Here is a 13,772-nt window from a genome sequence, read left to right as displayed (position 1 = left end):
AAAAAAACAAAACAACAATCTTGATTTAACTTGACAAGCTTTTATTAAGCACCTACTGTGTACCAGGCTTGGTGCTGAGGTCTGGGCTGTCCTTTGTGTGCTTCCATTCTTAATCATTAGGGAGCATCTGAGGAAGCAAGTGAATCCAATGGGATGGACCTTGGAGAAGGCATTGGGACACTTGAGCTGAACCGGGGCTCCAGAAGTAACCAGCTTTGTGAGCTGAGACAACTAGCCCATCTGTAAAATGGGGATAAGAATACTTCCACTGCCTACATCACAGAAGGATCAGGAAGCTGGAGGATGATTATAAATGTAAACTTCTGTGATCATGGAGTCTACCTCCCCCATTTGACAGATGAGGGAGCCAGGAGTCCTGTATATTTAGGGCAGGCACAGGTGGTTGTGTGGGTATGGAAAGTGATGTGCAGCTTTGCCATTCTCCTCTCTTCCACTCTTTCCCTCACTCCTACATATCCGTTAGAAAAGAAGAGAGGGACCTTTTGTGGTAGGGATCCAAGCAACCCACTTACCTCTCTGTTTTACCCTCCCAGTATTGAGAAGTAGAGGAACAGATGGTTTCCCAGATCAGAGGGGCTGGGCCAGATAAGCACTTGCGAGCATATATGTAGAGGTGTTGTGAGGCAGCCCTTCCTTCAGAAAGCCTCTCCTATATGCATAGCTTCCCAAACCTTGAATGATGGATCAAAGATTCAGAACTGGAAAGAGGTTTTATAGTCGCCTAATCCAGTTCTGCTCATTTTAGAGGTGAGAAATGGAGTGACTTGCCTACAAAGTATAAAAATTATAGCCAGGTTTTGAACCCAGGTCTCTGTTTCTTCCCTTTGATCTGATTGGTATATGAGGCATGACTATGAAGCTATGGGGAAAGTTAACAAGGATCTTTGTGTCCTTAGACAACTTTTCCTTGCTGTGACAGATCCCTTGGGTATAAAAAAAAAAAAAATTATGCCACTCCCTATCTTCAGGCTGTTAGGAGAGGTTTTTTAGAAATGTGCCTTAAAATCCATCCAACAAAGAGAAAAAACCAAATGGGATGTGTTCCCTGGCAGGCCACTGCCAGCCACCAGTCCCCCAAGTCATCAGTGGACAGTACAGTATGGCATTAGAGTCTTCTGATGTCTAAACTCCTCAATCTATTTGCCATTTTTTCCAAAACATTTTAATTACTAGCTGTTTGATTGTGGAAAGTGACCCACTTAAAAATTATCAGGAGCTGAAAACAAACTCACATGCTTCTTGTAGCAGCTTACAAGTTGAATCACAACTAAATTCCAAGACTGGTAAGTTTCGGGTACCCTGGCTTGGAAAGCCTAGGATTAGATCATCAAAGAGAGTCTGGCCCAGTTCTCATGTTATCTCTAAGTCGTCAAAGCCCCATTAACTGAAGAAGGCTCAAGTGTGTTTAAGCAAAACCACACAGGAGTTTCTTGGGCACTGGAGCCATGGAAATCAAGGGGAAATTTTACCAATTGCCATCCTGTGGGTACAGGCTGCTTGGTCCATGGAAATATGCAGCCAAAGTCAGGCTGGGGCAGGGAAGGTATCTCAATTAAAAGGGCTGGTACACATGATGCCATACCCATGATGGAGTTTGTTCAAGAACGGTTTCTACAAAATTGCCCAGACATGACTGGGCCTCTGCATCTGCCCAGAGGAATGAGGATGAATGGCTCATGTCAACTTTTGCATCCTTGGATTTGTTCAGTTAAAGAATCAGAAGCAATATTAAGACAAAACAAGTCAAGATTTAGAAGCTCTGATCAACTATGATGCCAGAGGACTTGTGACAAAATATGCTACTCACTTCATTATATGTGTGTATAGAATATATTTTAGTTTATAATATATATACATGTAGATGTACACACATAAATACATATACATATGTACATTGCTACTATTTTGGAGTCATTTCAATCAAGTTCAACTCAATAACTGTATTTGGGGTTTTCTTAGTAAAGACATTGGAGTGGTTTGCCATCTCCTTCACCAGTTGATTTTATAAATGAGGAACTGAGGCAAACAGGGTTAAGTGATTTGTCCAGTCACACAGCTAGTGTCTGAGGGTAGACTTGAACTCATGAAAATGTGGCTTCGTGATTCCCTACTGCTCTATCTACTGTGCCACTTAACTGCCCACATGAATAATACATATATGTCTATATACATATATATATACACATATATGTACTCACACATATATGATGTGGCCAATGCAAGATTTTGTTTTGCTCGACTATTCATGTTTCTAAGAAGTTTTGTTATTCTTGCTTTCTCAAGCGGGGTGGAGGGAGGGAATGAAAGAATGTGGATCTGAAAATAAAATAAAATTTAATGTAAAAATAAAGAACAAGATCCATTCTCCAGTAGACGAATGGTCAAAGCTGTTCTCAAAGGAAGAAAGGCAAGTTTTCAACAACCACTAATAATAAGGAAAATATAAATCAAAACAATTCTGAGATTCAACGTTATACCCATTAGAATGGCAAAGATGACAAAAACATGAAATGACAGGTGGAAGGACAGTGCAGCATTGGTGAATCTGTATTGTTTTGGAAAACAATTGGGAACTGGCCTCAAGTCACTAAACTATGCATAGCCTTTGATCCAGTAATACCAGTACTAGGTATCATAATAGCATTTTTTTGTTCTAGCAAAGAATTGGAAATGAAAATCGATGTCTATTAGTTAGATAATGTTTGAGCAAATTAAGGCATATGAATGTAATAGAATATTATTGGGTCATAAGGTGAAAAGAAAAGGTTTGAAGGTTAGAGGATTAGAAAAGGTTAGAGGATTCGTATGAACTGATGTGAAGTGAGTAGAACTCGTAGAACCATTTGTATACTAACTATAGTATTATAGAGGAAAATAGTTGTGAAAAATTGAAGAATTCTGATTAATGCAATAACTAGTCGTAACTTCTGAAGACTAATGATGAAACATGTGGCCCATCTCTTGACAGAGAGGTGGTGGACTAGTGGGACCAAATGAGATATGCATTTTCACTGATAAAAAATGCATATATTAGTTTTGCTTGACTGTCTTTATTTGCTTCAAGAGAGAGCTTTCATTGGGAAGTTTGGAAAGGTTTTTTGGAGGGACTGGGGGAGACTGGTAATAGTGATGGGAAAAAGAAAGGAGAGCTAGTAAAATATTTTTAAAATACAAAGAAACTAGAAGGAAGTTCTAGATCCTTCTAGAAGGATTACAGACCAGCAAGGGTAGTGTGGGTACTACCGTTAAATTTAATATATATTAAAAAATTAAGCTGTATGTAATGGAGATTTACCATTTCATATATAATCCTTTCTGTTTTTTGTAGGCGGAAATGTTCATATTCTTTGATGTTTCTTAAGTTCATAGGATACTTAAAAAAAAAGAATTAGCTATGGCATAGGAAGACTAAATGCTGATTCTCTGATTCCCTCCTGTGTCTCAGTAGCGAAGGGGGTGTGGGAATGGGGTCTGCCCTGGTCCTGACAGTGTGGGACAAACTTGGGGAGTGGGTGATATGGTAATATTGAGACATTGTCAGTCAGACAAAATTAACTGACTAATGTTCAACTGACGAACACATGATGAAACTTACTCTCTCCCCATGGAAGACAGTGTGGGGGGACTTCAGGAGGGAATTATGTCCTGTCAGGCCAGGGTTTTCTCATTGGTCAGGTATGCTGAAATGATTTCTGTTGTTACAAGGGAGGGCTAAGGGATCACAGTAGGAAGTCCAATGGGAAATGATTTGTGTTAAAAGAAAAAGGCAACAAGAAAACAAAAAATAAAGTGGAGGGATGGTTAGAATAAAATTGAGAGCTGCTTTTAGGGTTAATGACCATGACGGATATTTTTTTAAAAGACATAAAAAAACAAAAATGAAGGCTAACAGAATACAATCGAGGACTGGGCTTGTTTGGAGTCTTTTTCCATGATTGGTTCAAGTTCTAAAATTTAGGAATAAAAGGCTTTGCATCCACATGCCTTATAAACAGAGAAGACAAAGTATCTTCCCCCTTGATTTTCTTTCTCACCTTGGTCTCGTTGACTTTTGACTTGGCTCTTGGTTGAGGAACATGACAGCTGACTCAATGATATCTCAGAATGAAAAGGTCAACTCTGCACTCTCTTTAAGAACTCAGAATAGGCCTGGGGGGTTGGTGATAGCAATTGCTGTGCTCAGGTATTTATTTTTTCCCTCTGCTGACATCGGAGCAATTGGAGTAGGTGAGGGGTGATGGTGATGCCTATGCCTGGCTTTTTCTCTGGGACCTCCCAGTAAGGGTTGGGTATCTCTGAATAGTAAAAGGCAAAGAGCATATTCTTGAAGTGTTTCTAGACTTTGGTCTAGCCTAATCTGTTCTGTAATTCTGGGTGTTAATGGGGTACAGCCTTGATAGAAGGAGCCACTCGTTAGCCTATGACATAGGTTAGGAGGAACATGCCAGGGAGAGGGAAGAGGAAGGGAAAAATATGGATATAAATAAGGTGGAGAGAGTAGGGAGCTTTGGGTGATGGAAGTCCATCTAATTGGACAGAATTGACTAAGATTAGTTAGATAAAATGGCAAAGGTTGGCATTCTTTGAGCTTTGACAGTGTCTGTCAGGGGATGCCTGCCATTGTGTTTAGCCATTCACAGAGGATTAAATTTCTTATAAAGTGTTGATTCAGTCTAACTAGCCTGGGGCCACCGGCCTAGCTTGGGAGGATAACCAGTATTCAATGCTCCTTTCCTCCCTCTGGGTTCCTTCCATTTGTTGTAGCTCTTCCCTCCACCTCCAAGGGGCTGCCATCATCCTACCATTTCCTAGCCAAAGGGAATTTCTGGCTCTCTCTGTAAAAATAATTTTTATTGATATATTTTGTCTTTATATTACTTTTGTTTCCCAACATATCCCTCACCCCTTTTCACTCAGTGAGTCATCCTTTATTACAAAGAATAAAAAGAGGGGGAAATCAGTGAAATTAACCAACCTATCAACTAAATCAAACATCATGTAGAGTGTTCCACATCTGTAGTTCTCCACCTCTACAAAGAAGGGAGGAAAGTGCATCCTTCTCTCTCTTCTTCAGGTCCAGGCTTCCTTATTATAATTTCATAGCATTCAGTTTTCTGTGTTGCATTTTTATTCCTTCCATTAATGTTGCCTTAGTGATTGTGTTTATGATTCTTGCTGATTCTGCATACTTTGTCTTGGATCAGTTCATAAAAATTTTTCTGTGCCTCTCTGTTTTCATGCTATTCATTGTCCAAACTGGCCTAATTGATGTTCCCTGAATCAACATTCTTTATCTTTTATTTTTTTAAATTGAATTATTTTATTTGTTTTCAGTGTTCAACAGTCACTTCCATATATCTTAGATTTTTTTCCACTCCTTCTGTCTTATTCCTCCTTCCTTCCCCACTCCCTCCCTGAGATGGCATATAATCTTATATAGGTTTGACAAGTACATTTCTATTAAATGCATGTGGCATAGAAGAATTAAAATGAATGGGGGAAACCATAAAACAAAACAAAATATAACATAATGCAAAAGAAAATGGTCTGTTTCTGTCTGCTATTCAATTCCATAGTTCTTTCTCTGGAGGTGGAAGGTGTTTTGTCTCAAGAGTCCTTTGGAAATGTTTAAGTTCATGCATTTCAATGAAATTCTAAGTCTACCAGAAAAATTCCTTGCACACTGTGGTTGTTACTGTGTATAAAGTTCTCCTGGTGTTCTGCTCCTTTCACTTAGCATCAGATCATATAAATCTTTCCAGGCTTCTCTGAAGTCTTCCTGTTCATCGTTTCTCATAGCACAATAGTATTCCATTACATTCAAATATAACAACTTGTTCAGCCATTCCCAAGTTGATGGGAATCCCTTTGATTTCCAGTTTTTGGTCACCACAACATTCTTTATCTTGTCTTTGTGTTTTTGCTCAGTCTATCACTGTGCCTGGAATGCACTTTCTCAGCACCTTCACTTCCTAGAAGACCTGATCTCCTTTAAGGCTTAGCTCATGCTCCATGTTCTATTGAAAATTTGTCCTTACTCTCTCACTTGTTAGTAGTCTTGTTCTCTCTTATCCACCTTTCTCCCCTCTCCTCTCCCCTACCCCCCTGCCCCTCTCCTCACTTTTTCCCTCTCTCAAAATAATCATGTTATATATTTATCTGTTTACATGTTGCTTCATTCTGATAGAGTATAATCTTTTTCAAGGGCAGGGGCTTTTTCATTCCATTGTAGCTCCCATCTCCATGTGCTGACTAAAATAGGCATTTAATATATGCATATTGTGTTTTATTTTATTACTAGGGAGCCCTGTCCATGGTTGTACCACCTCTGCTTAAAGAGCTGGTGATGGAATATTTACAACTTCATGAAGCATCCCGTAACACTTTTATGTAGCTCTAACCATGAGGATGCTTTTCCTTATAACTGAGCTAGTCTGCCTTCCTAAGGTTCCATTCCATTACCCCTAGGTCTCTCTTCTGGAGTGAAGCAAAATAAATCCAATCCTTCTACATAATAGCTTATTGAATTTCAGCCTATCATCAGCCTCTTCATTATTAATACTTTTGCTGGTCTCTTCAAACTTCCTGATTTTATCCAGAATGGACACTGGTACAAAACCAAGTAAAAACAACCCACAAAAAAATATAAATGGACATTGTTTGTTGTGCATTCCATGGCAACAGGCCAGGTCTCAAATGATTGATTTCATCATATGCCTACTAGGTGCCTTCATTGACTTTTAGGCCAATAAGAAGCTAACTTTTTAGTCATGTGATGGATTTCAGCTAATCCTTGATGGTCTTTTAAAACCATTGAATTCCCGTGTTCCATATGATCAACACAGACATTAAATAAATTTTGATAATAGATTTAGAGTAGGGAAGGTTATCAAATCCAACACCTTCATTTTACAGATTAGGAAACTGAGGCATAGAGGGGCTAAGTTGAAACTTGCCCAGTGTCACACAGTTCATATAGGTATCTGAGAAGGGATTTGAATCCAAGTCTCCCTGACTTCAAGTCTAGGGCCCTTCCATTGGGCTAAGGTTAGCTGTGTGTGCATGTCCACAATTATGTTTCTTTTTCCCCCAAAGCCTTTGGTGAATCATAGGTTTCTGTAGGCATGGTTTGAGAAGTCCGATCACATAGGAATGCCATATTTTGTAGAACATATCAAGACTGCCACGTAGCCAGCTCTACCACTTTGGCAGATTCAACCTAGAACATCATAAAGCATGGATAAGTGGAGTCAGTGGCACCTATAATTTCCATGTGTGTAGATCTAGCTGCTTTGGGTATGACTGTGAGATAGTAAGACCTTATCAGGGAAGTAACTGCAGGAGGGCTCAAAGCAGAAGGATCTGTTGAAGTGTCAGCCAGTCCCCTGATCACCAATAGAGCTGTCCAAATGGCACTCGTGATTTAGGAACATAATCAGGATTCTAATATTTTTATATACCATGATGGATGAGTGAAGAAGCAATTTCTATGTGCTAACTACAGGGAATGCAAATGAAAATATGAAGCTGCTTCTCCTCTGAGGAGATCTCATTCTAACTTGGGGAGATACCACCCCAAGGAAAGTTCCACTCCAGGGCATATGGAAGGAGGCATGGAGACCTTAAGGGTGCAGCCTGTGATATACTTATTGGCCCCCATGAAAAACTGAGCCCACTGCCTAGTGATTCTATAAAATGGACTTCACTGTACCTAGAAATGTACTCCACTTCCACAGAAGGCGTAGTGAAGACGACAGGATACTATACCTGGATACTAGTCAGGAAAACCTGGGTTGGAATATCCCACATCAGATGATTACTTGTTTGGGTAACCATGGGTGAGTCACTTCATATCTTTGGGGCTCAGTTTCCTTGCCTGTAAATTAGGGGATTGGACTTTTGAAAGCTGTCCTTCTCTGAATCTCTGATTCTATGATCCTTTCTCCCACAGTGACCTGTGGAGCTAGATGCTGCCCATAATGCTATTCCTAAGTTTGCCCAGGAATCATAACCTCCATAGGCATGGAGCTTCAGTTACCTGGGAGATGCTCATGCCTCAGGCTTCTGGAGGGCTTCTCTGCTGGTCCAAAAAAGAGAGTCTGGATTATTCAAATTAGAACTACTGTTTCCTGGGTTCTCCTCTCAGTTGCTATGTTGGTAATTCCCTGGTGCTTTGAAGGGTCCAGAACACATTTTGTTTCATGAGGTTCCATCCTAGAGAAGTAGGTAGAGGGAGCCAATGTCATTCACCCAATAATATCTTGCGTCTGGAACAGTGATTCTGCAAAGGTTGAGGGACAGATGGGTTTTAACATTGGAGCAGCCTGAGTCCTTAATTTGTGGACTGAGTTATGAACTTGTAGTTACAGGAATCAGAGTGAAATCCCAGGGTGAGGGGAGGATTGTGCTTCATTCAGGAGACATCTCCTGGCCTTTCAGCTTTCTCAGACTTTTTCAGTAGTAGACGCCGGTGTAGGGACCCCCCCTCTTCTGTCCTCACACGTAAACAAAGAGCCATTTTTTCCATGTGCTGTTGGTCTTGGTATTTAATAAACGCTGAAGCCTAAACACTGTAGGGACTTATCTATACAATGGACTTCCTGCTGTTCTTGGCTCTGAATATCCTAACTAGATAATTAATCAAAGGCTCCAGAATGATATGCAGGGTATCAGCCAGCTGAGTCCCACCTTCCAGCCTGGGTGGGAGGGACATTAACCATGGCTGACTTGGGTCTCCCTGGAGACCTTCTCCCCTTCCCTCTGGGTGTGGGTCCAGGAAGTTCAAGCCCATTGCCTGGCAGGAGCATGAATGGATCTGGTTGCCAGAATCTTGTAGACTGAGAAGTTTAGGACTTGGCTGTCTGGTTATGACTAATCCTCTAGGGACTCGTTGGGTTTTGAAGGCATCATTTCAGTTTGCAGTTATCACAGGGCAGCTGGTGAAAACCACCAGAGCCCTGCATGGGGCATGTTTGAATAGCACGGCTGGTTCTGTGGGAATTCGGATGAGAAAAGGGCAGAAGGAGCTGGCAGCCACCAGTTTGGATTCTGAGTTCTTGTTGTCATTGCAGATAGGCTTGTAAAGAGTGGAAAGGTCCAGCTTCTGTGTGTATCTGTGGGGGATACCTTTCTCCAATCTGGATAACTTCTGCCCTGAATTTTCTCCCATTGTCTGAACTTGGAGTCATGAGAATCAGAGATTGAGAGATATAAGGGACCTTAGAGGTCAGCTAGTCCTGATGTCTTATTTTACAGATGAGGAAACCAAGGCCTAGAGAAATGAAATGATTTGCCCATGGGCAAACCCAGAGCTGCTGATTCTTGACGTCGACCTCTTTCCACTCCTTGGGTTCAGATCCTGCCTTTTTTTCTTCCTAGTTCCTGTGCCCTTCCCTCTTCCTCACCTCTCTTTTTTTCTTTCATTTGGACCCTTACCAGCCTCTGCTCTGGAGTGGCCTGGTAGATTTGGTGTTTGCCTCAGTCAAGAAATCTAAGTTTGGTCCTGGGTCCGACATAGAACCAGTGTGTGACATCAGGCAAAGAGTTAGCCAGTCAACAAGCATTTATTAGGTGCTTATTATGTAATGTCTTTTATGAAGATGACGATGATGATGATGTCCTTTAATGAGAGGTGTTTTCCTCCCCACCAACTGTTGTGGTGATTAGTTCTGAATTCAGACTTGGTGCAAGAGGATCAGAGTTCTTCACTTGCTTTGATCAGTGCTGGGGACACAAAGAAAGGCACAACCACATCCCTGCTTTCAGGGAGCTGACATTCTGATGGAGGAGGCATTTAAATAAGTGTCTGTACTGAATATTTACAGTTGATGGAAGGTGATCTCCCTTTCTGAGCCTCAGTTTCCCCATCTGGAAATGGACATCATGATGCCTGTAGTACTTATCTTCCAGGGTAGTTCTGAGGATCCTGTGAGATAAAGTACATAAAACGTTTTGTAACCTTGAAAATGCCATATAAATGTTAATTATCTCCTTGATCTTATTGGATCCATTGGGATTTCCTTTGATTTTAGAATCTGGGGTGAACATCCAGGCATGCGGCTTACCCTGTAGGGGACATAGAAAATTTTGTGTGTGGCCCCAGGTTGACTTTGACTAAGGACACACAAATGTCTAGAAGGTTCAGTAAAGCAGCCCAACTGTTTGTGGCCTTCCCAATATAGAGCTGCCTGAACTTAGGGAAAGGGGTTTTCCCTCTCTCTGACCATTGCAGGATTTAGTTCTGGGTTAGGACTTTGGTGAGAGATTAGGACTCTTCTCCCCTCTCCTTCCATCTCTTACTCAATCCTTGTCCTCATGATAACAGAAAGGACTGAGCTTAGCATTTGGCCAAACAGGAAAGGATAAACTAACCACAAAGAAATGTAGTGAATCCAGACTTAACCTCGAGACAGACCTCAGAAATTCTGAGTTGGGACATATAGGTCATGCTTTGACACACGAGTCATTCTTTGGCAACATGCTAGAACTCTCAGAAGTCTGTGGATTGGGAGATAATGAACTTCCAGACATGAACAGGGGCTTGGGTTCCTCTGTGACCATAAATAAAGCGAATGGGACCTATCAGAGTTTGGTGAAGACATCCCTGGTTGGAGCGTTATCTGACAGATGGCTTCATTTCCCTTGTGATTTTCATCCACTGTATCTAGAAAGGCTTTTTGATAAAAAAGAACAAATGGGAAGGGTAGATTTGATCCAGCAGGTCAGCCTAGCTTAGGGCAGGAGAGCTTCTGAAATGCAGGTTTTATCTGTCCCAGAGGCCTCTGAGTGTGCCCTGAATTCACAGAGGGAGGGTTGCATAGTTTGTAAAAGATAAGATTTGACCCTGAGCATGGAGGCTTGTTTTCCAAAGACTCAGAGATGTCAAAGAATGAAACCCAGGCTTAGCCTGAAGCCTGCTGGCCTGTTCGACTGGCTGGAGGCAGTTTGTCCTCAGACTCTTAGAACTGTTTCCCTCAGCTTGGACAGTCCACTGCGGGTCACTTCGAGCTATTGTCTCCTGAAAGAAGCTTCAGAGCTAGAAGGGACTTATGAGATCATCTAACCCATCTCCATTTCATATGGGGAAACTGAGACTTAGAAAGGGGAAGGAACTTGCTAGAGATAACACTGGTGGTGACAAATGCTATTGGAACTACAGCCCTCACTCAAAACAAAGTCAAGTGCAAGTCATGTCATCATTTCTGTGATGGCATGGTCTTCTTTGGCAACGAAGGACAAACACCACAATCCTCTGACTCTAAAGGTCCACCACTCTTTCTACTGTGCCTTGCTACCTCAGAGGGTAAATTAATTTTCATCCACTCATTCATGTAAGTGCTTTTCTATGTGGCAAGCACTGTGCTAAAGTCTCAGTGTGTGCATGTGCACACATACACACACACTCCCTATGCTCAAAGGATTTATATCCTTTTTTGTAAAGAATGTAACATGTAGAAACAACTTTTAACATTTGTTTTTTATGATTTTTGAGTTCTCAAATACCTCCCTTCCCCCCCCACCAGCTGAGAAAACAAGCAGGTTGATTATTATACATGTGTAGTCATGCAAAACATATTTACGTATTAGTCATGTTGCAAAAGAGAACACAGACAAAAAAAAAACCCCAAGAAAAATAAAGTTTAAAAAGTATGCTTTGTTCTACATTCAGATTCCATTAGTTCTGTCTCTGGAGGCAGATAGCATTTTTCATCCTAGGTCTTTTGGAATTGTCTTGGATCATTGTATTTCGAATAGCTAAGTCATTCCTGGTTGATCATCATTCAGTATTGCTGTTATGGTGTACAATGTTCTCTTAGCTCTGCTCACTTCACTGTGTATCGGTTCATGTAAGTCTTCCTGGGTTTTTCTGAAGTCTGCCCGCTCATCATTTCTAATAGCATAATAGTATTCCATCATAATCAAGTGCTACAACTTGTTCAGCCATTCCCCAATGAATGAACGTCCCTTTAATCTCCAATTCTTTGCCAACACAAAAAGGGCTGTATAAATGTTGTTGTACAAATAGGAACTTTTCCTTTTTCTTCCATCTTTTTGAGATACAGACCTAGTAGTGGTATTGCTTTGGGCACAGTTCTAAATTGTCCTCCCGAATGGTTGGACCACTTCACAAGAGTGGATTAGTAGGACTTCTTAAAGGGGAAACAACACTTAGGAGGGAGCTGTGGCTGGCAAAGGGGCATTTGAATTTGGAAAGTTACAGGGGAGGTGGCTTCTGTCTTGCTGCCTTTCTGTTCTCTGAACAGGTCTGATGTTTTATCTCAACTAGATTGCCCTTGGCCTGGCAAAATCCCACCTCACCTTTAATGCCCAAATCCAGTCCCACCTCTTCTGCAAAGCCTTCCTTGAAAGTCCCTGCCCAAACTCAAATTGATCTCTTCCCTGTCACTGGGCACTTTCCCCCCTCCTTGGATCTGTGATTTCATTCATGTATGGAATTCCTGGTATGGAGATGTCTTCCAATGATGCAGATTGACAGCTCCTGTGGAATTTCTTGTCTCAGAGAGTTTCCCATCAGAATGTAATCTTTTTCTGAGAAAGCACTGCTTCTTTCTTCAAGTACTAGTGCCTATCACAGTGCCTGGCATATAGTGGAGCATAATAAATGCTTGTTAACTAATTGGCACTAAAATTTCTTACTGTGTTCACCCAAAGGCAAGACTTGAGCCCAGGTCTTCCTGATTCCAGGGCTAGCCATCTACTATACCCTGCTTTTTCTCACTGGGTATTCAGCTGGAAGATTAGCTATCTCCTTTGAATCCCTTATCACCTTTACTAGACTATGAGTTCTGTAAAGATGGAGCCTTTCTACAAAATGACAAATGTTTGTGGTTTCGCTTTTGTCTTTATGTCTCTAGCATCTACCACAGGGGCTATACATAGTAGGTACTTATTTCTTAGAATAGCTTTTATATAAAACTTTAAGGTCTGCAAAGCCACTAGACGTTTGTGATTTCATTCGATCTTCACCATAACCCTGTGAGATACTTGCTATTGTGATGAGCAAATCAAGGCCAAGAGGTTATATTGCTTGCCTAAAGATCTCATGTGACTAGTAAGAGTCTGAGGCAACATTTGAACTCAGATCCAACCCCAGATCTCATGCTCTGTCCACCACACCACTAATGCTTGTTGATGGATTGACTTCAGGCCCCTCTGTTGGTGGACAGCGAACTTGGTGGTCACTGACAGTTGTTGCTTTCTTGTCTTTCCTGTAGTGTCTGGTGATTGGAGGAGGACCCTGCGGCTTACGTACTGCCATTGAGCTCGCCTATCTGGGAGCCAAAGTAGTCGTGGTGGAGAAGAGAGATACTTTCTCCAGAAACAATGTGTTGCACCTTTGGCCATTCACCATTCATGACCTGCGGGGCCTTGGTGCCAAAAAGTTCTACGGGAAATTCTGCGCGGGCTCCATCGACCACATCAGTAAGTGCACAAAGCAGCTCCACATTGGGTGGGGGTGAGTCTGCAGAGGCATCTCTGGGGAGCTGATGGAGAGCCAGTGCTGGGGTAATTTTACAGAGGTTGCTTTTTGTAGTTGGATAAACAGAAACGTGTTTCCTCCTTCTGGGGCACCTCTTGAGAGGAAAGGTAAGATAGTGCGTCCTGTTCTCTGGAGAAGAAAGTGGATGGAATTCAGGGAGGAGACTTGTACATTCCAAGGGCTCTGAGAGTTGAGCAGAGTGGTCTACCACCTACCTTACAGGGTTCTGGTAAGTATCAAATAAGATAAC

The 13,772-nt window shown here is 41.6% G+C and overlaps 1 protein-coding gene across 9 annotated transcripts in view; it reads left to right on the top strand.

Annotated features, from left to right (window-relative positions):
• MICAL2 (microtubule associated monooxygenase, calponin and LIM domain containing 2) overlaps positions 1 to 13,772 on the top strand; it is a 253,290-nt gene that overhangs the window by 75,025 nt on the left and 164,493 nt on the right. For all 9 annotated transcript variants that reach the window (XR_011969323.1, XM_072619419.1, XM_072619417.1 and 6 more), the window contains exon 3: positions 13,257 to 13,464. Coding sequence is in view for 8 of the 9 variants with exons in the window: in XM_072619419.1 (XP_072475520.1) it covers positions 13,257 to 13,464 (208 nt within the window). In the remaining variant the exon portion in view is untranslated. The remainder of the gene's footprint in view (positions 1 to 13,256; positions 13,465 to 13,772) is intronic.

This window comes from Notamacropus eugenii, chromosome 6 (assembly GCF_028372415.1).
Source record: "Notamacropus eugenii isolate mMacEug1 chromosome 6, mMacEug1.pri_v2, whole genome shotgun sequence".
Lineage (NCBI taxonomy): Eukaryota > Metazoa > Chordata > Mammalia > Diprotodontia > Macropodidae > Notamacropus > Notamacropus eugenii.
This window is presented reverse-complemented; position numbering and strand designations above follow the sequence as displayed.